The sequence below is a fragment of the Psittacula echo genome (genome assembly GCF_963264785.1).
Source record: "Psittacula echo genome assembly, chromosome: 3".
Lineage (NCBI taxonomy): Eukaryota > Metazoa > Chordata > Aves > Psittaciformes > Psittacidae > Psittacula > Psittacula echo.
The window spans coordinates 36,487,706-36,514,788 of record NC_137736.1 but is presented as its reverse complement, the minus strand read 5'-3'; the positions used below and the strand labels follow the sequence as shown (position 1 = coordinate 36,514,788).

Sequence of the window (27,083 nt, the reverse complement as noted above, 5' to 3'; positions counted from 1 at the left end):
TGGTATCCCTTGCATGTGTGTATATACAGTTTCAGATTTTAGAGATTTGCATGTATATATGCAGTACAGATTTTAGTGTGACTATTTTATTAGTGACTATTAGTCATCCAAATACCAATACAGAGTTAATCACTGATTTTTGCATATCTTTTGCATATCTTTCTCTATCTAGTTTTAAATGTTCAAAGCAATTATTTATGTTGCCATGTAGGCATCAGTAGCTAAATGTTTGGTAATAATTAGCCTGAATCTTGTATTTTTAAGTTTAATCTACTTTCTTTTGGTTTATTTTAATGAGTTACACATTAGTTCCCTTCTTGATGCTGTAGGGCTTCCTCAGCTTATATATTTCAATTGCATATCAATCCTGAATATTTAAACCTGTTTCAGAAGAACACATAAGCGCCTGGCAAATTTTGGGACTGGGATAACCAAGAAGCACAATAAAGACAGTCAATATTCCCTTTCTTGCTGACAATTTTAGTCTCTGAAGCTGTAAACACAAAACATCAAACCTTGGGATTCAGACCTTAGGGAGCTTACTAACTCCACTCCACTCCATTTCTCAAGAGATTGTTAATTAGGATAATCAGTAACAGTTTCATCTGTTTGGGTTTTTTTACATGTTGCTGTAAATCATAACTTCTTATCTCTCCTCCAGTTTTCTGTTCTTTTGTAAATTCCCTAATTCTGGTTAGGTGGTTTTTTTTTTTTTTTTTTTTTTTCCTATTGAGAAGAAACAGATCAATATTTCAAATGTGATCGCACAAGTCTTGAGAAAAGAAGGCAATACATGCTGGTCTTGTATGTCCTACCTCTGTTTAATGAGTTTTTCAAGTTTGTTTTCTTATTCTGAAATAATTACAAAACCAGCTTGGCAAAGGATGCATAACTGGGAATACAAAACTGTATGCAAAACTATTTATCAGTTAAACAAGTAAGTCTGAACTACAAAAAGTTCACAGAAAGACAGCAGGAAGATAGTCAGGCTTAAAAAAGCAGCAAAAGAACATTTCAACTGCAAAAAAAAACCCACCAAAAAACCCAAACCTTAGACAGAAATATAATTTGGGATTATGAACATCTACTATAAAAAAGAAAACACTGAAGAATGTGTTAATGCAACAGGAAGAAAACAATAAAGAACTTATTAAAATTCTTGAAATAAAGAAATTTCAGGGACAACAGAATCCAGAGTCTGGCCTTCACCTTACAAAGTCTGCTTTTCATCACTTAGCTGAGATAGAAGAAAAAATTTACTCTGTTTCAATTAAAGAAGCTATAGGCATTTAGAACCATTTTTAGTTTATGTTTGGCTGAAAGTAACAGTGAGATTTTGAAACATATGAAAGCAAATTAAGGATGTAAGTTTCAGATATTTGCATGATTCCTTTGATTTATGGGAATAAAACCAGCTTCTCCTTCCTCCCCAGTCATCACACTAGGAAGATACCTTTTAAACTGTTCATTAATTGTTTTTGTCTTATTTGATTTCACAAAAATAGATGTGGCACAAAAAATTAGCAAGACACAATGAACAAGAATGTGAGACTATTTTAGCAGATGCAGTAGAAAAAGAACAGGAGATAATTTTATAGAGGATCCTGTAAATGTTTACTATATTTGCATGCTTGACACTAAACAAAACTGGATAAAATGTAAAAAAAATCTAAATCATTGACTAAGTAATAATGAAAATGCTTGTTTTTTTTAAATTGCTTTCATGCACTGTACTTTATGATGTACTAATACATTAAGCCTGTTGATGATCCTCAGTTCTGCTTGAAAGCTTCTGTGCTGCAATGCTTATTTAAATAGCCTTTCAGTCAGGTAACAACTACTTTTACTTCATTCTAGCTTTCTTCCTATATCTCGCTCTTCTTCTTATGCTTTAAACATGATTTTCTTTAGACTTTTCCAGTTGCATTTATATTGGAAAAATGTAATAATGTACCTTTACATCTTCTCCACAAGATTTGGTCTGTTTGCTTTGGTTTTCATGAAATAAAATACCATAGCAGTAGCACATTTTGTGTTCTTGAGTCTTACATTGTATTGAATTTAAATCTCATGGATGTTGATTCACAGCTTGGAATCTCTATTATGTGAACAATAGCTGACACTATTTGCCCTAGTAATTATCAGATGATGAATCATAATTTTTTTTCCTGTGATACCTTGCTTTCTGCACAGCCACATGATCGCTAGGCCTGCATGAAGGATGCAACCAGAAATACAACCAGTGGTCCATAGAGGCAAGAACATCACTTTCCCCCTTTGGCAACAGCATGGATTTAGATCAGCTTCAGCAGGCAGCAGCATTCTTCCCCTAACTGAAGTTAGTGGGAAATGTTTCACTGATTTCAGTACAACCAAATCTGTTTCTGATCAAAACAAAATTAATATGGGGAAAAAATATTTCTGAACAGCTTAAAGATGAACACACAAAACACCACATTGGTTTTGACATAATCACTCTGATGCAAAGACAGGGCACTAATAAAATATTTAACTTCTCAGTACACCTCTTTGAAAAAAAACAACAGTACCATCTGAATTTGGAAAGTTCCACCTGCTGAATTCCAACAGAGCAGTGCAAGCACGATTTATCACTTTATTTCCATTGTAGGGGAAGAGGATACTTCAAAGAACTTGTGTTTGTACACTGCACTACATGTCATCATGTCAAAATGCACAGTCCCCAAATATTTTTGTTTACAAGCTGCCACATGGAGAAGCCAACCAGCATGTTGTTTAGATACTAATTTCTGGTATGTGCTTTGTATACAGAAAAATCTGAGTTATGAAATGCAAGACAGAAACTTGTAATGTTTTTCAATATATACCAAAATAACTGACTGTGCAGAAATCATGGCTACATCCACAATACATTTTGAAATGCTTGAACTGCTTATTTTTAAAATTGGCTACGATTTTTTTAGTTGAAAAGGGCTCAAACTTATCATTACTATATTTTATGCAAAACATTTTAATATGCTGGATATGTTACCGACAAAAAAGGGCTGATCATCTAAGTCTGATGCAATAACATTGTAAGTGAAATATGATGGTGAGGAGACAGAGAGGAAGGCTAAAGGCTACAGCCTTTACAGCCTGGTAACTCGGATACCATATGCACATCTTGTCACCTCAGATAAAGTATTTTAAAACATATTAAATATGGGCTAATACAGTGGCTAAAATTTGCGTAACTTGTCCTTAGCTGACCTTGGTGGAGTTGTGCTGATTAGAAACTCCCGGTAGAGATTTAAAAAAAAAACCAAACAAATACAAAACTACTGTTATTCAACAGGGAATAACTGTAAACCCTTTAAATAAGATATTTTTTCAGGTTGAAAGTTTCTGTGATAAAGTATCAAAACTTTATTTTCTCCTTGGTTTCCTCCTTTCACCCTCAGCCTTCTCTTTCCCTTCTTTCTGTTCTGCCTCAGAAAAAGTAGAAGAAATACAGAAGAACAGAAAGGAGGGTAAATAAGGATGAATATGGCAAGAGTTTTTCATTTTTTAGTCTCACTGAAGATAAATGAAAATAATAAACCAAGGAAGTTCCATGACAATCTGTTGTCCTTCCACTAAAAATGACAACATAATAAAAGGTTGATGTAGATGTGGTAAGGTTTAACAATCTAAGATCATGTCTTACACATTTTATTTTGTAATTTCTAACAAGTGGCTCACAACACATGAAGCTCAAAGTAAATGTCATCAACTGAGTCTAATGGCTTAGCCTATCTGAAAAGGGAAAACATCTGCCTCAGAAAAATCACTAAAAAAAAAACTCGGAAGGAAGCAGCTTGACAGAGCACTGCTACTGGCATTAACCATCAAGGGAAAGGTAGATTCCAATGAGACTTGGTTGACTAATTAGACAAAGGCAGAGTTAAGATTCTGAGAGCTGAGATTGCCTATGTTACAAACACCTTTCTTTAGCTGCTGAATAATCTTTAACGTTGCCAGTCTTCCTATATAACGTGGTCTTGCTTATTCTTGCAAAATCATGGCTTTTATTGTCATCATTGCCAACAATAGCAGTAAGCAGGGTAACAAATTCACTATTTGTTAATTACATTATAAAATGTATGACAAAAACCTCATTTTCTTTCCAAGAAACCACAATTATTACTTAAATTTAATGTGTAAATCAGTACAGGACACAAATTATGCCAGATTAAAAGCAGACACTCCATGTGACCTTAGACTAATACCATCTAACAGCACTATGCAAGCTGACAAAACCTGGGCTTTAGTCCTCTGAGCACTTTGGAAATGATTACTACTGTCATTACATATAATGCTCATACATTTCTCTACAGAAACAAGACTACTTCTTAACAGACAAAGAATGAAAAATGTCTGTGAAGCCAAACTGGAAGATGTAAAACCAACAGCTGTGAAAACTCTAACGGAGCAGTCATTGCATAATGCCAAGAAACACCTCTGCCCAAAGACAGTGCCGTTTTTTCCAGCCGTTAACACAACAGGGCTGAGAACTTCTCTAGTTTTTAAAAATTATTCCAAGTAAAGCATTTGGTGAACAACTTTCGTGCCTCATGAGCCTCTTCGGTAAGGATCCTGAGCACTCCTTCCGTATGCATTACATCCTTCAGTGGGAGGCTCCTAATGCTTCCTAAATGTATGGGAACATACTGCTCTTTGCCAGGTACGTACCCTTAGCTGATGATTTCTGGCAAGTGTTTCTTTTTCTGTGTTCTTGTCACAAGAGAATACCCCATATTTGGAAGCCTGCTACTTCGCCTGCAAAAACACTAAGTAACTTTTTTAGCATCCAGCAGGGTCCTTCACTGCAGTAAATGTATTATTTTCCCAATAAATTACTCTGGAAGTTATAATTTCTCTCCATGAATGATATAACTGTTACTGACAGATTATCTGACAGCCAAGATGTCAAAATATTTTTCTTCAGTGTGTACTTGCAAACATTAGAACTGTCAGGATATTGAGCTTGGATGAAGTTTGCTTGATTGCAGAAAGCAAACTGATTTTTAAATATTGTAGTCAGTTGCTTTGTTACTGAAGAATAAATTGAAATAAAGTGAGGGCATAAATCCACATGAAAAACACACAGACACTATTTGTCTTTTTCTAGACCCAAACACTTTTCATTAAAAAGCAAGATTACTTACGTATAGGACTTAATAACAGTGGGCTGCAGACAGGTCAAGTGGCAATGAGGCATGTGTTGTGGACAGATTATACAATTCCTCCCTCTGCTTGGAAAAAAGGCAGGACGTGCTTTGCATCAATTTTAGTGTGACAAGGAGGAAGCCTGGAAAAACTTGTGAGCACACACGTTTCTTCCAAAAAGAATGATAAATTTGAGTTAGAAATCCAAAGGCTGACTGGACAATGAGAACTGTGCAGGGATCTTCATTAGAAGGCTGTGGAGGAAGGCCAAGAAAGGACAAAAGAACAAGTGCCAACTGAGAATGTGGGAACAGGTTCAACTGAAAAGTTATTTTTAAAATACTGGTATCTTTGTATAAAAATAAACATGATACCTCCATCAGTCTGGGATACAAGCTAACTAATTACCTTTATTTCCTCCCCTCTGCCATTTCTTGTATGTACAGGAAAGAAAGACTCCCCCAATAAGCAGCTGGAGGACTATTCTATCCAAACTTCATTTAACTGTAAAAGCAGTTGTTTTTGTTTTGTTTAAGGATTGTACCTCAGACTATTGGGCCACTATTACATGCAAAATCATATGAAAGCAGAAGATGGTGTTGACAGAAAGACTTTGATAAATTTCTTGCATGGTGCCAGCCCTTCTCCCTATGTTAACTGTTGCAGGGAATTTCTCTTTTCCTCAGACATTTGAGACTATGCTATACCAGCACTACCCAAACTTGCTGTTATGGCAAAACTCATGTCTCAACTTTGTGCTGCGATGACTTCCCTGACACCTTCAGAAGTTTGTCTGCACATGTGCCACAGATTTGACTGGATCAAAATTGCATATCTATGCTGTGTAGCATGATGAGGAAAGTGAGGAAGGGCAAACCTAGAGCAGAATGCTACTGCAAGAACCATTCACACAGGCTATTTTTATTCCCCGACTGTATCTTGGAGGATGGGGTGGCTGGGAGTAGGCCAAATGAAACATTCTGGTAGGTCTCAATCTCCTCCTGAGGAGGGTAATAGATCTTTCTGAAAATAAGTAATGAAGAAATACAACAGAAAGCCTTTTATGATCTACTTATAAGACAAAACATTGCTGGGTATCTCTTTTCAACTAAACATCTTTTGTAATTGTTGGACTCTGTCCTAATTAGCTTTGATATATCAGAGGACTGCTTTGTGAGCCTTTTGGTTAAAACATGTTTTTCTGTTCTACTTCCTTTCAGATGTTCTATGGATAACATTATTAAGCTTACCTTTTTGTTCATTCACTGTACTATTTCTATGCTAGTAGAACATACACACACGCTCTTAATTTGATTCAATCCCTGAATAAACTGTCCAACTTTAAAAATGAGATTTATCTCATTCTGTTTCAGCACTCATGCATCCACTGATTGCCTGAAAGTTGTATCTGGTTCATTAAAGCATCATAGAACTATAGAATATCTAGGGTTGGAAATGACCTTAAGATCATCTAGTTCCAACCTCCCTGCCATGTGCAGGGACACCACACACTAAACCATGCCACCCAAGGCTCTGTCCAACCTGGCCTTGAACGTTGCGATCAGCGTACTGAATCTGCGTCTCTCTTTTTTAAACTTTGCAAGTTCCAGTATTTTACCACAAGATCTACAGCTAAATCTATTAATTAACAAACAGATAAACTAATTAATTAATTGATTATAGTCTGATCTTTTCAGACTCCTTATCTTTACTAGGAAGTCCAAATCACTGATCCTATTTTCATTTTGAACCTCTCAGCTTTTTTGCAAATTGTATCAACATCCAAAATGCTCCATCTCATACCTTTCACAACAAAAAGTTACTTACAGCACCCAACAGTTTAGATGAAGCAAAACTTTGCTGAAATTGGAGGATGCAGTTACCACATACTGAAAATAAAAGTGAGAAGCAGTTGTACTTCTTGGGAATTAATTAAAGCAAAACCTATGGTACAACTCACAGCTTACATGGCAAGCCAAATGATGAATGCAAATGAATTTTGCCAGCAACTGAATGCCAGAGTCTTCTGACATTACCCAATGTAATGTGCTGGGTATTGTGCAGAGTAGGGGTGTGAGTAGAATAGGACGTTACAAAGCTGAAAACAGCCAGAAAAGTGATGGAAGATTTTTTAGAAAACACTTGGAATTTTGAACAAAACCTCTTCTGTTTTCCTTCTATATTTCAAAACAACTCAGTTCTTTCTGCAAAGGAATACGGCTCTGTGTACTTCTGGTAAAGAAATATATTTGTTCGTGAAGAAACAGCAGGTTCAATAAATTTAATTTACTAAAGAAACTATCTGCAAGACCATATAACTGTTTATGTCAAAACAAGTAACGTTTTGGAAAAATAATCAGTAATTTCCATAAAGCAGAACTTCATTTCTCTCTCAAATAAAAAGTTAACCAATTTCCACACATTGCAACAAATAAGCCTGCACACTTTCATTTCCTCAATATATGCTTGGTTTCATTAAATTTTACTGAGCTATATCTTGCATATTTCTCATCAGTATAAATTTGGCCAATCTGCAAAATCTGAAATACTCTCCCTGATGTAATTTTCCTGGTTGCACTAAAGTCATTAGCTGGTATTATTCTTCCATTTTAAATACCCACAGGCATGATTCTAATTTCGCATACAACAGTTAAGCTTCTAATACAAACAATTACATGTTCATGGAGTAAAACTTTCTGAATGTTAACGTAGAGCAGGAATCACAGCCCATGTATTAAGGCTGCAAAGCAAGCAGACAGTACTTTAAAGTTTATTTTTTAATCTTTAACCCTTATGGTGTTTACTGTTTATTGTTACTTTAAACACTTTTCTGAATTAACATCTTAGCTATGATTCCTACACTTCCGAATAAGCTTAATGGAAACATTTCAAAGCTGGGCTTAAGAGGGAGTGATTAGTTCAATAAGATAGAACTTAAGAATTAATACATATTATCAGACATTTTTCTTTCATAAAAGTTTCAGTAAATAATGACATGATTTGTAAAATACAGTACCTGGGGGAGAAGGAGTGTATGAGCAGTAATCAGATGAAAAAGACCTGGTAAGAATTTTCTTTAGAATGAGTGTGGGGTTTTTTCCTATATAATCTACTGATTCTATCATTTGGTGGATGACATTTCCTTTTTAGCTGTGCCAGCTGTGCAGAAATTGTGCTCCTTTATGACTATGCTCAATTAGGAAAGCAACGTGTACACAGGTAACACAGCATTCAGAAGTGTTATCTTGAAAAAGAGCTATTCCGTCTTGTGCATGGATCTGGGTTTTGATTCCCAGCAACAGCTGCTTCATCAGTACAGGAACAGTACAAAAAGATTGCTCATGATAAAGACCAATAGCAATTTCTCCAAGTCTCCCAAATTAAAATCTAACTGGCAACCAAATTAACAGTTGCTTATAGTAAGGAGTTAGTAGTAGGTAATTTCTATGGTTCATAAGCTTTCAGAGGTTCCAGGTTTTTGTAATTTTTAACTTGGTTTTAGTTCCTGTGATGGCAATCTCCAGTCAACCTCACAAGATGCAATCATCTCACTGTGTTGTGCATCAATCAACCAGCTCCTGAGGCATTGTTATGGACAGGCCGAACCTCCTCACAAAAGAATATCAGGATTCTTCATAGCAGCAGCCTGCAATAATGTAAAATTTATTTGCCAGACAAGTTTTAATAAAATTCAATATGCTACTCAATAATACAATCATTGTATCATCTGTTCTGGCATTTTATTTCATATTAAAATGATGTTATTTTAAAATATTTTTCACAATCCTGCACGTGAATAATTTACCGTAAGAGTTGCCTGGAAGTGGCTTTCACCTCCCTCTGGAGGTTTGGGGATTTGTTGTTGCAGGTTGGGTTTTATTTTAGGGTGGGGTTTTGTTTGTTTTTAACTGAGGTTACTTCACTGACTTTGCTTCAGTTTCCAGCACGGCACTGGAAAGAGTTAAATCAGTATTGCTGAGGGATGGCTGGGGCAGGCTGCAGACAAAGTTGGCAGGGTTGGCAACAGTGATCAGGAGGGGACGGTTCAGAAGCAGGGGCTGCTCTTTCACAATAAATGGCAGTGTGATGACATTCTGAGGCACCTTCCTGTTGGTTACATGGCCATGTAATTTTTGACAAAAGAGCTGTCATAGTCATTGGCTTGACCAAGACTGGGGAAAACCAACCAAACACAAACCTGATCTGACCTGGCTTTTTGCCAGATACTTTGGAATTTTAACAAAACATTCATGTTTTACACAACTAGTGGAAAACTATGACAGCAACACAAAGAAGAGTTAGAGAAAGTGACAAATCAAGAATTTGGCCTCTATTTAACTGGTGATCAAATCCATCATGTGCACTTGGTTCTCTCTTCACCTCCTTGTTTCTGACTCTCCAGCTGCTGTCATGATCTCCGTTTCTCACATGCTGCCAAACTACCCACGTACATGGCAGTGTTTGTAATCAAAACTCTCCAACTGGGAGACAGAAATTGTCATCATCCTGTTTATATTTTCCTGACATTTTGCAGACCACTGGCAGCATGTACATTGAAAAATTAATAACCCTAAAGAGAAATATTCACTTGAAAAAAATCAGTTGATTCATGAAAGAGGCTCAACAGTAGATATGTAAGAGTTGCTCTTCACTAACGATACATATTGCATTCAATTATGTTTTCAGAAAGAGCAGAAACACAGACAGTGCAGGATGTCTCCTTCAGCACAGGCTGATGTAACAGAAGCCAGGAACAATACTGAATTTGCAAGAAAAACCTGTTTCTTGCCCAATTTCCTGTATAAAGGCGTTCTGATAAGCATTCAGAGGTTGTAAGCTTATCTGAACTGACCCATTAGAAATAGGGCTTGATCTTGCCAAGTACTGAGCAGCAAGTCTCTTTAGATGGCATTCCACAACTTGCCCGTTTGGGTCCTTAGTAAGGTGGGATTATTCACTAGAAATACACCTGCATTGAAGAGATATGTAATGAAAGCAAAACCAACTGCTTCTTTAAAAAAGAACCAATGACATGATTGTGAACAGTAGTATTTACATTCTATAATAAAACATTTGTCCCGCTTTTTTGTACAGGGAACAACTATAACCTGAGCAGGGCCAATGCAAATTTCTAAAGACTATGTGCTGGTCATTTTTATATGACCTAGCGTGAGAAGAAATGTATCCATGTACTGTCAAAACTTTGATGTCTTTAAAATAGTGCCAATTGCATTGATATTTTCATGGTATCTAGACAGCTACTGAGACTCGAGTAGGGGTAAACTTAGATGCTTAAATGTAAGCATTTGAATGAAGTAGGAGATATAGATTTTATTTATTTTTTAATTGAAAGGGAGGAATATTAGAGGGACTTATTAAGAAGTATTGATTTTGTGGTATAAAGACTTAAATCCACAATTTACAGTAAAATTTTGTGTATCCACTACTGGCAGAAAAAAGTACCAATTGAAACATATCAAGGCTTTGGAAAACATTGCCCATTCTTAGTTAAGCTGCTCTTTGCTACCCTCTTTCCCAAAACGCTGTTCCCCCATCAAGACCAACGGCAATTTCCTTCCTCTCACTTGGCTGGCTTTCAGTCTGAAAATACATATCCATGGAGAGAAACAGAAGGCTTTAACTTTCCTCACAAGAATAAACCACCATAGAACTCATTTACAGACCAAAAACAAAAACAAAACACCACTAGAGAAGAGCTGCTCACAAACTGACTTTAGTAGTACTTAGTATCTTCATACAAACAAATACACAACTGCAAAATTCAAACAGAAACCAAACCATACCTTGAGAAATTTTAAGATGGGAAATTCCCCAAACCATTCCTAAACTAGCAATTTCCTGTTTCACAGGTTCTCAAGTAAAATGCAGCTTATGGGTGGGGGAAACAAGGGAAAATGTATTCTTAAAGGCAGGGTTTGCTTTTGGTTTTATGAATGTCAAGCTTATGACAGAAACTGCTTGTCTTCCTCACGCCATCCCAATGTTCTCATGATCAGCTCCTACTGACATACAGAAAACACTATGGTGGGAACCACTAGAGAGCTACTATATAGAATCTACCTCTCCTAGTAGCAATTTTAAGAACAAGAAGAAAATAATCAAAATTGAGTATACATCTTATTTGATCTTCCAGTCACACATGCTGAACAAGTTTACATAGTTTGGGTACAACCTTGTTCCTTATCCATTGAGTCCTATGCATTGCATTGATGGGATGCCACCTTATTTTGGTAACATTCTAAAATGTAAGGGAACAGTTGCACGCCCTACAGCAAGAGTCTTCAAATTTAAGCATCATGTTTTATGTTACTTGAAATGCTCCCTGACTCACTGATTGCTCTAAGGGAGGAGAATTTTCATTGTCTGCATCTAGCAAGTGTACAATGGAGCTTCCTGAGCCACTACCTCACCTTTGTACAAGACATACCACATGCCACAGAGCCCCTTCTGCCATTTCCAGCTTTAAAACTTTTATCTCTACACGACTGCAAGACTTAATATATACCATTAGTTGTGCAAAAGCACTGGATTTTAGAAGTTGTTGTATAGGCAGATGTAGTAGGAAACGGACAGAAAAGACTGTGACTACAACCAAAATAGTTTTTCAGACGGGTTATTGAAGCTGTTGATGTCATTTTAGACATTCAAAAGAATCTTTAACAAAAAGCAGCATACACAATAGATGAGGCTTTCAAAAATAATTCTCAGTTTCTTCAAATGATTTGTCTATAAAGCACTAAATTAAATCCAGTAAGATCATGTGACCTCCTCTGCTTTAGGAGAAAAGCAAAAATACCAGATAATACAACTTGGATAATACTGCATTATGTCCCAGGATTTACAAAAGTAAACAAAATATCCATTCATCTGGTTTGCTGAGCATCATGAACAGCTCCTTTCAAATGTTTACACTAGAAAAAAATGTAACTTTGTTTCACAGCTGCTTTAGAAATGTTATTTACTTATTATTACTTACAAGCCAGAAAACCAGCAGGCTACAAAAGGCATTAGCCTAGCATCTTAAGTCAAGACATACATAAATACCTAGCTGAAAAAAAACAAAGCTGCTTTTTCCAGCCCCGCCCCCCTCCTTGGCAGCACTTGCCAAATTCTATAAAGTTCTAGGGGGGCTACAACTGTCAACCTGAAGATGAAGACAAGTTAATATAAACACAGTATTTTATTATCAGCTTCTCAACAATTGTAAGAGAAGTCATGCAGGCAAGAAATCTCAATTTCTTTTTCTTTTTTTTTTTTTCCCCACTGCTTTTGAGGAGCAGATAATTGCTCATGATCAGCATCTGTCAAACGGGTGATTTCTTTGGAAGGTGCAATGTCATAAGCTGCCACATCCACTTCATAGTGGGAGGGAGGACACTTACCTCCTGAAACTATTAACATCAATGAAATCATTCCCACATTTGGAACACACACCAAATGTGTATTTGCAATGGACGCACACAGCCAAAAGTGCTGAGGGGAAGAGATGTGATAAAAAAAAATTATTTATGAACAGAAGCACTGTAAATGAACCACTTCCTGGATAAGTTTAATTTTTCATATTGCTTATTTCTCCAGCTCTGCAGAAATTGCCACTTAGAATAATATCAGAGATCTGCAGAGTGCAAAATATATGATACAGTGGTAGCTCTTCTAACACTCCCTTCTACTGATGGAACTTAAGCAAACAGGCAAGTGTGCTCATGGTAGCATGCAGAGAATGAGTCCCTCTTACACAGCAGATCTACAAAATATCCAGAGTAAAAAGACTTCTGAATTTCATAAAACAGTTCAGAATACAGTTATGTATACAAATTCATGGTTTTCCATGTTTAGATTGAATTGTTAGCATGTTGTTTATTATTTTTAAGTAAGTAACAATTCCTTTGAAGTTTCTGTTGCTCAAGGGAAATTTTGTGATTTCTGCTGGCACACTGCACAGTGACAAGTATTACTGCTTAACTGGTAACTGTGGGTACTTCTTGTGACTATGAATTATCACCTAAATTCCAGCTGAATTCAAGCAGCAAGCCTTTCAGATACAATTCAGGTTTTAAAATCAAGCTAACCAAGAGGAAAAGGCAATAGACAAAAATTACTATATGATTCAAGCAAGACAGACAATACTATAGAAGGTCTGTAACTATTTAGTTACTACTAACTTTTTTAACGCTTTCATGAAGAAAAAGTATCTTCATGATAATAATGCATTTCCTAGATTAGCTCATTTTTACTCCCTTCACCACCCACAGTTAGTACAGCATTTCTGAGATTGAAGAACAATTTGTTTATTAACATAGTGATATAGAGCATTGGACTTTTTTTCCTTCTAGTTTCAATAAGAATTCTTCTACACGTGTATTGTTTTTCCCTTATAGCTAGCAAAAGCATTTGACTATTTTGTGCATTTTGGAGGAAAAAAAACCTAAACAAAAACTTGGGGTTTAGATCAGTCTCCTACTTTCTTGACCATCACTCACTGTCAAGATTTAACATGGATTATCACACCACACTCATCAAAACTTCAGTGAAGGTGGTACAGGGAACATGCAAATTGCACATCATTTTATTGTGAACTCCTGGACAATATAGGGGCTACTGCTAAAAAACAAAAATGAAGTACCACTTTTTTTGTTCCAAATTTCAAGAACGTAACTTAGTAATTTAAGCTTTTCTGCTTTAACATTGGAGTAAACGAAAAGAGCAGGAAGAAAAAAGATGCAGAAAACCTCCAACTGTTAATGAATATGGAAGGTTAAACAAAGGAGCTACTTTCTTCCTGACTAATCCATTGTCAGGTTGTATTAGTTTAGGCTGCTTTCCCTTATATGCCCAATAGTCACATATTTCAAGCAGCTTGACTAAAATCTGGCAAGGTGGCAATACTGCAAGTTACATTTATATTTTCTAAGGCACAAAATGGCATCCTGTGGGTCCTTCTGATTAGCTTCCTTTCTTCTTTGCTGTTTTCAGTTGACACACAAATCCAGGATGGTTGTCTTGTCACATTTCTCCTGGGCTACTGTAAAAGGGTATTTGCCTTATAGTTAGAGGTCTTCTGAGCTATTATAATGTTGACTCCACACCTAGAAAACCTTCAAAAATAAAAGAAGGGCCCCCAGAACAAAACCAAACCAAAAGTATCAGAGATCAAATGTGCATCCTGAGCTGCTTCATACTCTTGTGTGACAGTGTAAGGAGGTGACTTACCTTCACTTCCTGAGCAGCTCATAGCTTGCAGCTGCAAAGAACTTTCACAAGCAGGAATGAAACACCAATTTGACCTGATACACCTGATTTCAAGCACCATAGTTTTTCTAGGGGCTGAAATAACAAATCTTGCTGTAGGTGACTAGCACATATGTTCTGGACTATAGAAGACATGTGAGATTTTAATTGTATCCTGCAGGGATTGATATATCACTCAAATTTGCTACCTGACTTGGGAGTCACACCAAATATGTTAATAATGATCAAAAGGTTCTGTTAATCAGCATTTTTGAAAATAAGCACGTATCTGAGAATGGATCTGATGAGGAGGTCAGATAGTAAAAGAACAGTAGTCATCCATGGAAACACACTGCGATCCAGAAAACTTTCACGAAGCAAGTCTGGCTTTTTATACACTTGATATAACCACAGAAGCATTGCACTGAACCTCTGTCCTTCTGGAGAGCAAGTGTTATATAAACACAGAAAATAAGTCAGATTTAGTCCAGCAAGGAATACTGTTTTGAGAAAGCGAGTTGTTGGTAGCTGCCTTGTCTAGGAAGAATTCCATGTTAAAGGAAGACAGGGAGAGAGGTTCAGCCCGTCCATGCTGAAAGTTAAGGAAGTTCAACCTGCAGACTACCAACATACCGAAGTAACTGCCTTAAAAAAAAAAACAACAAACAAACAAAAATCTTTTTGTGTGATACTATACAGAGCTTTAGAGAGTTCAAGAAAAAGCTCACAATTTTTTTTTTTAAAGTCCAAAAGCCAGCACAAAGAAGTCACATGGGCAGCTCCATATCCTGAGTTGTGGAAGATTAGGTATGGCTAAAACAAACCAGTATGGTATATTCCTACCAGGTAACACTTCTGAGTTTATATCCACGGTTGTCTTTTTTAAGATGTACACATTAAAACACTTCAGTATTTGCATGCATTTGCTCCTCCATATTTTACACATAGGCAGCCCAAAACATTTTACATTTTGAAGACTAAGTCTTTTTTGAAGGTAGAATTCTCTTCAGAAAAATCTGCTAAATTTTCAGGGCTCTGAACACTAATGGACTACTTGTGCGTTTGCCATTCAGGAGACTTGCAGCAAGGAGCTTCATACTTTGTGAGAAGCAGCCTTCCTGACACTAGACAGTATCTATTGTAGCAAACGTGCCTCCAGTCAGGACTTCAACAGATGTACAGTGTATTTGTGGTGACCATTCATGACAGGCTACTGTACTCTTGCTCATTTAAAGATGGTGGGATCACCACAACCTCTAAAAAGGTCCTCCCCTCCCTTAATTGACCACGGCAAGCTAAGCACTTGATTGCTGGAGTTAAAAGTAAAAAGTGAAAAGTAATATTGATGTGAGAGTGAAAAGTAGATCTGGAGCAGGTCGCCCTTCCCTTGTCCCATCCTACCATGGAGTTATTTTCCCGAGACTGAGTTCTTACTGATATGCGCTCAGGCTTGTCCTATTTGTCCGTGAACCTGGATGCTTGAGATACCACAACCACCACTGACATTCAGCGAGATGACAGCTTGAATCCCAGTGTTGAAGCTGAGTCTTCCTTCCATATCAACTTTTGTGCAGCAATTTCGGGAGTTGCTTTTCAGCTAAAAAAAGGCATGAGGTGATATGTATTTATTTATAAAGAGAACTGTAGAACAAACTTCTGCTGTCTCTAATATCGCTTTTTAGAAGTGGTGAATTAACTTAGTATCTCAATTTCAAGCTGCAGAGAATTACCAGCATGTCAAACATCTACTTGGAACAGAGCTCTCTGGCATAAACCACCCTGCAACTGTACACATACTAACAGCGCTCAGTCTCTTAACTGATTGGGCAAGTCTTGCAGCATGACAAAGCAGCACCTGACAAAAGTGCACATGAATACAAAAACTCTGCATGGAAAATTAATGGGGATGAAAACATACAGGGAAGGGGGACCCAAAGAGTACTGTTCAGTCCAAGAGTTTCACCAGTCCACAGCTTTTATGCAGAACGTTCCACAGTGATTCTGGAGACTCAGATGACTTTGGAATTTAAACCAAGCTAAAACCTAATGAGTTAAGTAATACTTGATAGATCTGTAATAAACGAAGAACACCACTGCAGTTCCCTTCTTTCTTCGTGAGAACATAAGGACATATTCCTTCTGAGGTCATTTTCCATGGCATATCTTAAAGCAGGAGACAAGCATCACACTTATTTGAAACAGATTCTCTTCTTTCATGCAGGTGATGGTGTATGAGTCTTACCTCCCAAAACTGTTACCTGACTGTTTGCAAGGGCAGGGAGTGCTACTTTCAGCATACATTTTCAAGCTTTTCTTGCTATTATTGTATAAGTTAAGCTTTGGATGCATCTCAATGAGTTGAAATAATGCATGACAACTCATGTCATCCAAACAGTAGTTCAGACACAAAAAAAAAAAACCAACCCCAAACCCAAACCAAAACACAAATCAAAAGCAGACAGAAGTTCAATGCAAGCAATACAGGCAGGATACAGAGGTTAAGAGTGGTTGTTGAGTAGGAATTGGGTACTAGAGATGTTGTGACTTCAGGTGCATGGAAGTTTCTCATGACACTTTCAGCTTAACTAAGAAGTAGAGCAGGCACTCACTTTGTCACTGCTTCTGTAAAGTCTTTTGAATTGCTTTGTAATTTAGAAAACACCTTCCTTGTATTGAGAAATAGTTTTCTTCACTATCCTTTCCATTGACTTATACCTGGGATACTGCTAAAATATCTTATTTTGGCACTGTACCCATCAGTAGAGTCCTTCGTGCTGCTGAGAAAATGTGTGACTGATAAGCCATGTAAAATACAGGTGAAGACAGATGTTTGATCACAGCTCTTTTCACCATTAACAGACTATGGTCCACTCTCGGAACCAAAAGTAACCTGTTTTTTATCTGGACACCAAACTCAAAAGTACTTTAAACACAAATGCCTGTCTATTATACCAACACTCTAACCAGCTGCCTGCTGGCTATTTCAAGATATGCAACCATAGTAAACTCAGGCGCTTCCTGTGTTCTAACTGCATCTGCATCAGAAAGTATGGCTACATGATAAGATTCAGCTTTTAAGAGAAGGACATACTAATTTGAGTCTTGTCTTCATTTGCATGATTCAAGACTTTGACTGGACCACATCTCCAATCAGTGAGCCGGGAAGCAGCACCTGCATCACACACTTCTTCCCATGTTTCTGCACTGTGCTACAGACACCTCCAGGATCAGAAAACATTTGAGGATTCAATTGGAAGACATCACTGACATGCAAACAATAGCTGTAACACCTACAGAGGCAGGAACATGCCTCAATTTCATAAGTACAAGATTTCAGGGTGGCAGTTAAGAGGGGATAAAACCAGTAAGCAGCACTATTGTGACTGTACATCACTTGGATAGTTTGGCCTTGGACCTTATTAATCCAATTCCCAAAGGCAGTTTGTAACTTCAGTTATGCTTGGGAGCACCTAGCAGTCATAAAACAGGCCCTGTTCTGAGAGGATGAAATTCAACTGGCAGAGAAAAAAGTCTGCCCTGTCATGGGGCTGCGGCTAGACACTGGAGAAGGGATACAGTGATATTACAGAAGACCATTGCTCATCCATTTTCAGCAAAATGGGTATGAGCAGTGAGTTGTGCCACCATGCATCCCCAGAAGGCTGGTTCCTCGTAAGTACATGTAAGATCTAATGATTTCCAAAAAACCTAAAGCTTCCTAGTAGTACAGGAAAATTAACAGGACTGCAAAGAGACAATAGGAAGTTCAAGTTCTTGGATAAGCCAGGAGAGGTCGAGGAACCAAGGATGCCTAGGTAACATTTAAGCCACAAGGAACACTGTGGGCAAGCTCGGCCTCATAAAGGAGAAGCAATCAGAGCACGCAAAGCTCCTTTCTCCGCAACGTCCAAAAAAAGCTCAAGAGACTTACGCGTGAGACGTTCCCGGCAGCGCAACGTCAGTCCTTCGCGCTTCCCTATGAACCAGCCCAACTCTAGACCCCCGCGCCGTAACCGAGCCGCTCAACGCACCACAACACACCGCTCTCCCGCCGCTACCTCGCGAGAGGTCGCCCGCCCCGCGCCACGTGACGCGACGGCCGCGGGGCTGACGCCAGCGGGCACCGCTCCACCTGTCACTTGCTCCCGCAGAGGGGCGGCTCTCCCCTGGGCGCCCCGCCCCCACTTACCCCCCTCCCCCCCCCCCCCCCTCCGCCCTTCCCTCGCGCCCAGCACGCGTCGAGTCTCGTCACGCGCTCGTCCGTTGGAGAACCAACGGTCGCTCTCCCGTGGCGGGTGGCGGCAGGAAAGCCCCTGCTCCGCTGCGAGCCGCCAGCCACAAGCCGCTGAGAGGGCACAGACACCTCCACCTCCCGGAGTGGGTGAAGCCACAACCGTCCTGCCACCAGACGTGCCCTCGCTTCGGCCGCCGCCACCGCCCTTCTGCATGGGCGTTAACCGCCACCTCAACCACCGCCTCGGGGGGCGGTGGCTTCTCCTTATCCTCCCTCCCGCGGCCCGAAAGCGGGTAGGCCGAGCCAGTACGGTCCCCGCTCCCCGTGCGGGGAAGCTGTTATTTTCCGCTTGTACCAACAGCACCCCATGCCCAAGCTAGAGCGGGCGGGCGGACGCGCCTTTCCCCCAGCCCGCGAGGCGCTAGCAGGGCCCGCTTCCTCGGCAACGTCCGCTCCCCCAACCTGGAGCCCCTGTTACGCAACTGCACCCATTAGGGCAACTCACCCGCCTCCTATTCACCCACCCACCCCCGACGCCCGCCACTCCCGAAAGCTTCCCCCGCCTTCTCGCCCTCCGGTTTTTAAAGGCGCACGCCAAACCTGCTAGCTCTGGGTAATCGAAAAGCCCCTCTGAATGACGGCCCGGCCGACCTCTCCTGAGCCGCGAATCCTTGACACCCCGCCTCTTCCCTCAGACACTGGCCAATGGAACCACGTCAGCGAGCCTAGCTGAAGCGCAGCGGTGGAAGAGCTCTATGACTGACGTAAGTCAACAAAGGTCACGTGCGGCGCCGCGGAAGCGGCGATTGGCCGCGCGGGCCCGAGCGGGGAGGTGCGGGGTGGGGGGTCACTGTGGCGGCGTGGGGCTCGCTGTGTGACACAATTACAACAACTTTGGGCCGCGGCTGGGGAAGTTTGTACAGGCGGCAAGCACACCCCGCGCGGCAGGGCGTGCGGGGCCCCCGCCGCCCCGGCTCCCAGCAATCTCCCGCTGCCGGGCCGAGCGGTGCCGCGGCCATGTAAACACCGCTCCGCCGCCATCCGCCGCCGCTGCAGCCACCGCCTCCTCCCCCCCCCCTCCCCCGAGTCTCAAGCGCTGGGGCTCCCTCCCTCCCCCCTCCCTCCCTCCCTCCCTCCTCCTCCGAGCAGCGGGGCTTCCCCCCGCCTCCCTCCCTCTCCCCTCCCTCCCTCCTCCCTCTCTCCCTCCCTCCCTCCCTCCCCCTCCCTGCCGGCTGTTGTTGTTGTAATAAAAGTTGTGGTGTGTGTGTGTCGGGCACCCCGCCCCGCCCGGCGCTGGGGGGTGTTGGGGGCGCGCAGGGGGGGGGGGGTTGCGATCGTGAGTTAATTACGCTGCGTTTCCATGAAATCGTGCGGAGTGTCGCTCGCCGCTGCCGCCGCCTCTGCTGCTCCTTTCGGTGATGAGGAAAAGAAAATGGCGGCGGGGAAAGCGAGCGGCCAGAGCGAGGAGGACTTCGCCAGCTTGACAGCCGAGGAGAGAGAAGCCCTATCCGGCCTCGACAGGTACTCGCTCCCCACTCCGCCCCGGCCGCCTCCGTGTCCCGGCTCGGCCCGCGCTACCTCCGTGTCTCCCCCCTCCTCTGCCCGCGGCTCCCCACTTGGGAGTGCGTGTGTGCCTGTGTGCGGGTTCCCGGCCCCCGCCGCCGCGCTCTGTCCTTGCCCGCCGGGAACGAGCCCGTCCGCCCGCCCGCCTGCCTTCCTGCCTGCCCGTGCGGGGGGCTGACTCTCACTAACGCTGGTGCTTCTCTCCCCTCCCTCCCGCCCGCTCCCCTTCTGCAGCCGACTCTTTGGATTTCTGAGGCTTCATGAAGATGGCGCCAGAACGAAGGCCTTGCTGTTAAAGGTAAGCGCGAGGGTGGATGTGGAGCGGGACTGGAGGGGAGCAGGGGGGGAGGGGAGGGAGCCGGCCCGGCCCAGTAACCCCCTCCCTCCGGTCCCCTAGGTCCGCGCGGTGAGTGTGTGCGTGCGAGGGCGCAACTGAGTGCGAGCCCGGCTGTGCGGGGCACCGCCACATCCGCGGGCGCAGGGCGCTCCGCCTTGCCCCCCCCTCACGGCCTTCCCACGCCTCGCTGACGCCTTTGCTCCTTTCTGTCCCCCCGTCCCGCGGAGGCAGCGTGGTCCTCCGTGCGGGAGAGAGCCGAGCGGGGCTGGGTGTGGGATGAAGGCAGCATGGCCTTGCGAGTGTCCGTCCAGCCCCGGGGCGGGAGACTGGCTGCACGCTGGGGCCGGAGCCCCGGGCTGGCAGCAAATGCCGAGCGGCGCGGCGAGGGAACGGGGTGCGCGAGGGAGGGAGGTCGATCGACGGGGGGGTGGGGGAGGGCGCGCGCGAGTCGCTGCTGACGTTGGCCTCTCCCCGGACCCTCCCTCGTGATTTTCGCCCCGCGCGGCGGGGGCTGGTGGTTGCGCGCGCCCTGCCCGGCGGCGTTTGCGCCTCGCGGCGACTGGCGGAGGGGGACAGTCGGTGGTTGACCCGGTGACGGAGGGAGCGGGGGCCCGGCCTGGGGTGAGGCGCTGAGCAGCTCCCGGAGCCCGTCACCGAGTGACTTGTTTACTCTCCGGGCCCGGCAGCCTCCAGCGTGCCAGGTCCTCGCTGAGTGCCGTGTCCCGCCAGCCGGGCCTCCCGCTGTCTCCGCCGCTGGGCGGCCTGACAGAGAGTGGGACGGCCCGCGGGTTTCTGGAGCCTGCCGGGCCTTTTGAGAGAAATGTTTGTTTCTGTTAAAAGTTGTTGGCCCTGTCATTTAGTTAAGTAATGGCTGCTCCTGTCGGCCCAAGATGGCCGGACAGGGAGGAGAAAGAGAAGGGGGGGGGGGTAAACACGAAACAAATACCGGGAACGAATATGCTCGTTGCCTGGAGCGTGAAGCCCCCGGTGAACGCTGAGGGAAACTCTCGTGCGCATTGCAAGTTCTTTCTGGATGCTTTCCTACTGCAGGCAGGGCGTTTGCAGCGCTTGTGTCCTTCTTATCAACCTGTAGCACATTCTGATGCCCATCCATAAGCTATTGACAAAGGCTGTGCAGGCTTTCTGCCAGTTGTGTTTAAAAACTAAACGCTAAGAAAACGTTTGGGTAACAGAACAAGTCGAACTTTTTTAAAAAATGCCACACGGTTTAAGCAGAGGACTGTGCTCTTCTGGTTCCTGCTTTCTTTTCTGACTTGTTCCTGTCAGCAGGCTTGTGTTTGACACTTTGTTCATCCTATTGTTGTGCCCGTGCGGTATGCTGATGTTTTCACGTGAAGAATTTCTTTTTCTGTTGTTGGCCTTGGTGGATCTGATGTTCTAACTCTAAAATGTGTTGAATTCGGTAGGCTGGGCCCTTGCTTGTGTTTGGATGTTTATTTCTGGCATGCTTGGAAAAACCTCAATGTCAGGACGTTGGGGGAGGGGGGGAAGGATGGAAGGAGAAGCAAGTACACTTTTCTTTGTGCTTAATTTTAAAAGATCCTGTCATTTTCTTTTGATTTTCAGAGTTATTTATAAAAGTACTTCTTCCGATAACAAAAAGGTAGGGGAGTGACATGTCAAACCAGTTAAATAGCATACATTAACTGTTAGTGGACCAGAATTACTGTCTGCTCTGTGAATGCTCTTGAGGCTATTAGAAATATTAGAGGGAATCCTGTATGAGATAGAGCTTAAGTATGCTAGATAGGAAATAAAAGCATTGTATGTAATTGGATTGTCCATCACATAACATCCTTAGGTTGTGTTTTATTTTGGGTACTGTGAAATTAAGTAGTGCAGACAGCAATTCAGGATATTAGTTGAGTTTTGAGTACTTTCTTGCATATAATGCATTTTCTTTTTTATGCTAGTCAAAGTTTTAATATGTAGAATCTGTTTGAGATGACTGAAGTTGTGGGGCATTTAGATAGTTTTTAAATATATTTCTATAAATACCACTGTTCTCTTACTGTACGGATCTGTGCAGCAGATACATATGCAGTGCATACTACAAAAAAAAAAAAAGCCCAAACAACCCAAGCAAATATTTAAGTATTTTGCCTCAATTTTCTGACAGTGTTTTGGGCATTTATAAATTGCACTGGCTCATGAAGCATTTATTTTATAAAACTTGTCTCTAGGAAAAGTAGGTTGTTAAGGAAGTAGAAAGATTAAAATGTTACTGTTCAATGCAGAGATGTTTGAGAAGAATTTCTGGGCTTGAACCAGGTTCACTTTTGTTTGTGCTTTTTATTTTCAGGGAATGTGCAAGTGTTTCAGTTACTGTTATTGATAAGTGAGAAGTTGTTATTTTTAAGATAAACAATTCCTTTTTTCTGTGTGTGTATGAAGCCTCATTCAGTTTACGGGAAGGTTTAGAGTAATTAATCTAGCAGATCACTTTAATTCCATGTAACAGTTATTTTTGTTGTAGAAAGCATGGCCGTATGTATATGCATTTAATTAATAGGTTTCACAGTGATAGTAACAAAATATTTCCTTTGTGCATAGAAGAGCAACAGCTAACAAAGACTCTAGACTCCATAATTACAGAATCCTAACTGACTGATTAGGAATCTACAAGCCGGTGCATTATAAAATAATGTGAGATTTCAGTGCATGTTTAGCAGGTAAGGAAAATCATTGAGTCATGTTTCCAGAGGACTCCTTCACAAAGGCAAAAATTTATGGGTGCTCCGCTCTCTGCGAGGAGTACACCTGCTATTGAGCCTTTTAAAAAGGCAGGCTGTAGCAGTGTCTCTTGTGTGAGTGCTTGACAATGTTCCCTGGTTACCTGGGGTTAAGGTGGTAGGAGCAGTGTTCTTATCTGATGAGAGGGTGAGGTCCTGGGTTGCCAATGTTGAGGGAACTGCTCTGTTATCTGCACAGGTACTTGTGCAGCAGCAGGATTCTTTTGTGGGCTTAAATTCCGTGTCCCAGTAAGAGGAGGTACTACTCTTGCTTTTAGTGGGGTTCACTCAGCAGGAGACAGCAGGTTGGTTCAGGCCACTTGCAGGCAAACCGGGACATTCCATGAAGTCTTTGCAGTGGGAACTCTAGCTAAATGAAGCCACACCCTGACAGTTTAGTAAGAAGAAATGTGGAATCTTTTTCAGGGATGTAGGAAGCCTCGTGTCTGGAGGTTTAACATAGTTGCAGGTTCCGTACATGCTCCAGGTCTGGACTGCAGTCCCCCTTTTTATGTAGTTTTGTCTTGTAGAATGTATGGCGGTAGTATTGTGAACTAAACTTGAGTCGTGCTGCTGGGTGTAGCAAATCAGAAGAGCAGATAAGACATCACATCTATTCAATTTTATGAATTATTGAGGATGTAGATTAAAGGTCAGGAATATTGTATTGTGGCTCCATGCATTGGGTATGTGATAAGCCAGAAGAAATCAAACTTTCCTGTAATCGTGTATGCGCTGTTAGTATGATGTGAGAAATAGAATTCTCTGTTGCCAGACATTTTGTATTCATTTTGCAGAAAAGGGGCTTGAAAATCATAATTTGCAGCTAGTGTGGTTTTGAGGGAGAGGAGACGGAAATTGAGAGGTCACGTTTCAAACTGGTTGAAGTGCTGAAAATCCAGTGTAGCCAGTGTCGTGTAAGAGGTGCTTGATGTTATGCTTCTGTAGCTGACAAGCACATTAATGTGAAGGAGTGAAAAAACCCCAAATGAGAACCCTGCTGTTATCTTGATGTGTATTTCTCCCAGGAATACCTTCTCACATGAGGTAAATCTTAAAGATTTCATGGGGGGAGGATGAAGAGGACATCCATTGTATTGGAAGTGAATTGCAAAGCATTTCCTTGTTCTTTCTTTACTGTTTTTTTGGGTTTTGGTTTTTTTTTTTTCCTTCCCACTAGTACTTCCAGGGTTTAGCCAAAGTTGACTTTCTTGCAGAGGCAAACCTTCATTTCATAAGCTAAAATTACTTGGCTTCTATACAGATTTAGGTTGATGTGGCTGGTCTGATGTATTTGGTATAAGATGCTTGTGAATTCCTGTTCATTGAGTTTAATCAGTTTGTCATATACTGTAGACAAAATCTGAAGCATGTTTCCATTTAGAAGTATTGCTGTTGGAGTCAATTTAAAGAGAGATGAAGTAGTTCCATGCAATATGCCAGGTTTTGGTCTGTGTTACCTCTTATGGTTTTTCAGCCCTTTTGTTTTCCAGCTGTTTTAAAAAATGGTATTTCCTTTGTGTCAGGGCCACATGTATTGACAGAATTAACAAAGTGATTATCTGTGCTTTTGCTAGGCATGCAAAATAAGAGCACAGTGACAATATTGTCATCTTTCTTACAATTGTAGGTGTTGCTTTTTTTAAAATAGTTTTGGACAGTGTGAATTAGTATATATTGACTTTGTCCTTTTAGTGTTGACATTAATGTTAATTTTTTACTAATCCATAATTAAATATTCTTAGTTTTAATTATAACAGAGTGATTGAAAAGTAATGATACAGGAAAGCATTTTAGCAGATTAGCCTAGGTGTAGTAAAGTTGGGGTTTTTTTAATAACTTTGGAAATATTTTGGCATACTTTATTTTTATCAAAACAAAGAAATATTACTTTAAAAAGAATTATAACATTTGCCTTATATGAAAAATTATATCATAATGGCAGGGCTGAGAATTGAGAAACAGGGAATTGGTACCATGAGAGGTTTGTAAAGCATTCCAGGAAGTGGGCAGCATCTCCAATTTATGTTAATGTATGTCTGAACTGTTCTTTTTTGTGGTGGGTTTGGGTGGGTTTTTTTTTTTTTTAAGTCTTCATCTCTTAGTATATGTTTATTATCTAGCATATTGTCTATTATGTGGAAGAAGTTGGTTAACATTTTGTAAATCATGTTAAGGGTCAAACTGTTTTTCTAGCCTTTTCTGAAGGTGTCCAGAAATGGAAGGATTTTCAGTAAAAATGTTAAGTGTTTTTACTGGATGATTGGGACTGACATACAGATTTTTTAAGATCAGTATTTTTCTGCATGTAATTTGGAGTTTCTGGTGATAGGGTGGGGTATTTAAGATCCAATTAAGATGTAATGGATGGCATGTTCTGTAGTTCATGGTTGTACCGTGTTTCTACTTCGAAATTACAGTTCCAGTCTATGTGATATGTATCCTGGTACTCAAAGTTTAGTTGTAAATTTGCAACAATTGTACTTGATCTGATATTAAAAGCATCCTTTTCTTTTTTTTTTTTTTTTTTTTTTGTCAAATGGACATTACAAGGGGGTGTTTATGAGATACTTTACATGTTTTGATACTTTCAAACCTAGTGTTCAAGGCCAGTGGGGGTTTATTGCTCAAAGCATACATTCCTGAATGTTTTGTGTGTTTCTTAAGTTTAAAGTGCAGTGTTGTTACTGCTTCTTGAAAACAGGGAAATTGCTGAAGTGACAAACGTTACAGTTGTCATTTTAATATTAATAAAAAGTCAAGGGTGGACCTCATCTCTACCAACAGCGTGCCTTTGTAGCAGTCTAGTTAGGATTGCTGGACAACTAGCGTACTGGTACTTGCATTTCAGTAAGCTTTATGTTCACTATCAGGAGACTATTAATAGGGAATACAGTGTACGATTTTAGTTTGTTATAGTAGCTTTTCATATTTCTTATGGAATAAATGTTGCATATTGTAGCTTCTAAGTACTGGTCTGCTGAGTCTGGAGGCCAAAGTAGTCCATTTCTTTAAGTGATACATATGCATAGACTTAAGATAATTCATGCCCTACTGATTTAGTAACCAAACACACAAGGTAGGCAGCAGTTTGGGACGAAGGAAGAGAGAGAAATATTACTGTATTTTAGCAGTTTAGGAATAGATGTTCTGATGAATTACTTGATTTTTGAAAGTGTGAAGAAAAACTGAGGCAAGGATAGACACAATTGTTTTCCTTCAATTCCATTCCAGTAATTTCACCACTGAAAATCTTCCATCAATCCATTTGTGCATTTTGATTCTCATGGACTCTAGCTTTCAGATGTCTATACAGGTAATCTCAGGTACCATATGTGAATAAAAAATAGGCAGTCAAAATCTTCTTACTATACGCAGTGTTCAGGTGTGCTTTCTGCTCATGAAAAGTGTGGTTCTCTGCCTCTTGCCAGCCTTTATAGCTAGCTGTTAGTTAACTGTAGGGGATTGAGCGGACTTGATAATTATAGAGGTACAACTATCTGCAAGTGTTGATAACATCTGAAGTATGTGTTGAAAGCATCATCTAAAAGCTATACCATATGTTTGTTATACCGTTTTAGAAAAGAGTAGATGTTTTGTACTTGGGTAATTCTGTGAGTAGAATCATTTGTTTTTATTATATTAGCAAGATGATACAGAATTAAGGAGAGTCAAGGAAAACGTTTACAGCTGTGAAGTGATTTTATACTGATTAACATTGTCATGAGACTCTCCAGTACCGGAATTATATGCCATAGCCTACTGTTTTTCTTTATCTCAC

The 27,083-nt window shown here is 41.0% G+C and overlaps 2 protein-coding genes across 21 annotated transcripts in view; one reads left to right on the top strand and one right to left on the bottom strand.

Moving 5' to 3' along the window:
- The window catches only part of FUNDC1 (FUN14 domain containing 1), a 48,256-nt gene extending 28,891 nt beyond the window's left edge, over positions 1–19,365 (bottom strand). For 4 of the 14 annotated variants that reach the window (XM_080613948.1, XM_080613951.1, XM_080613953.1 and 1 more), the window contains exon 1: positions 19,250–19,365. The gene's annotated coding sequence lies outside the window, so the exon portion shown is untranslated. Of the gene's footprint in view, positions 1–5,165; positions 8,813–15,816; positions 18,581–19,249 lie in introns of those variants that run through there. The other 10 variants (XM_080613955.1, XM_080613961.1, XM_080613957.1 and 7 more) reach the window with 8 other exon arrangements.
- A 602-nt stretch (positions 19,366–19,967) lies between these two features.
- Positions 19,968–27,083, top strand: part of KDM6A (lysine demethylase 6A) — a 160,582-nt gene continuing 153,466 nt past the window's right edge. For 6 of the 7 annotated variants that reach the window (XM_080613945.1, XM_080613941.1, XM_080613946.1 and 3 more), the window contains exons 1-2: positions 19,968–20,170; positions 20,447–20,510. In XM_080613945.1, the coding sequence (XP_080470071.1) occupies positions 20,010–20,170; positions 20,447–20,510 (225 nt within the window). In that variant the 5' untranslated portion in view covers positions 19,968–20,009. The remainder of the gene's footprint in view (positions 20,171–20,446; positions 20,511–27,083) is intronic. The other variant, XM_080613947.1, reaches the window with a different exon arrangement.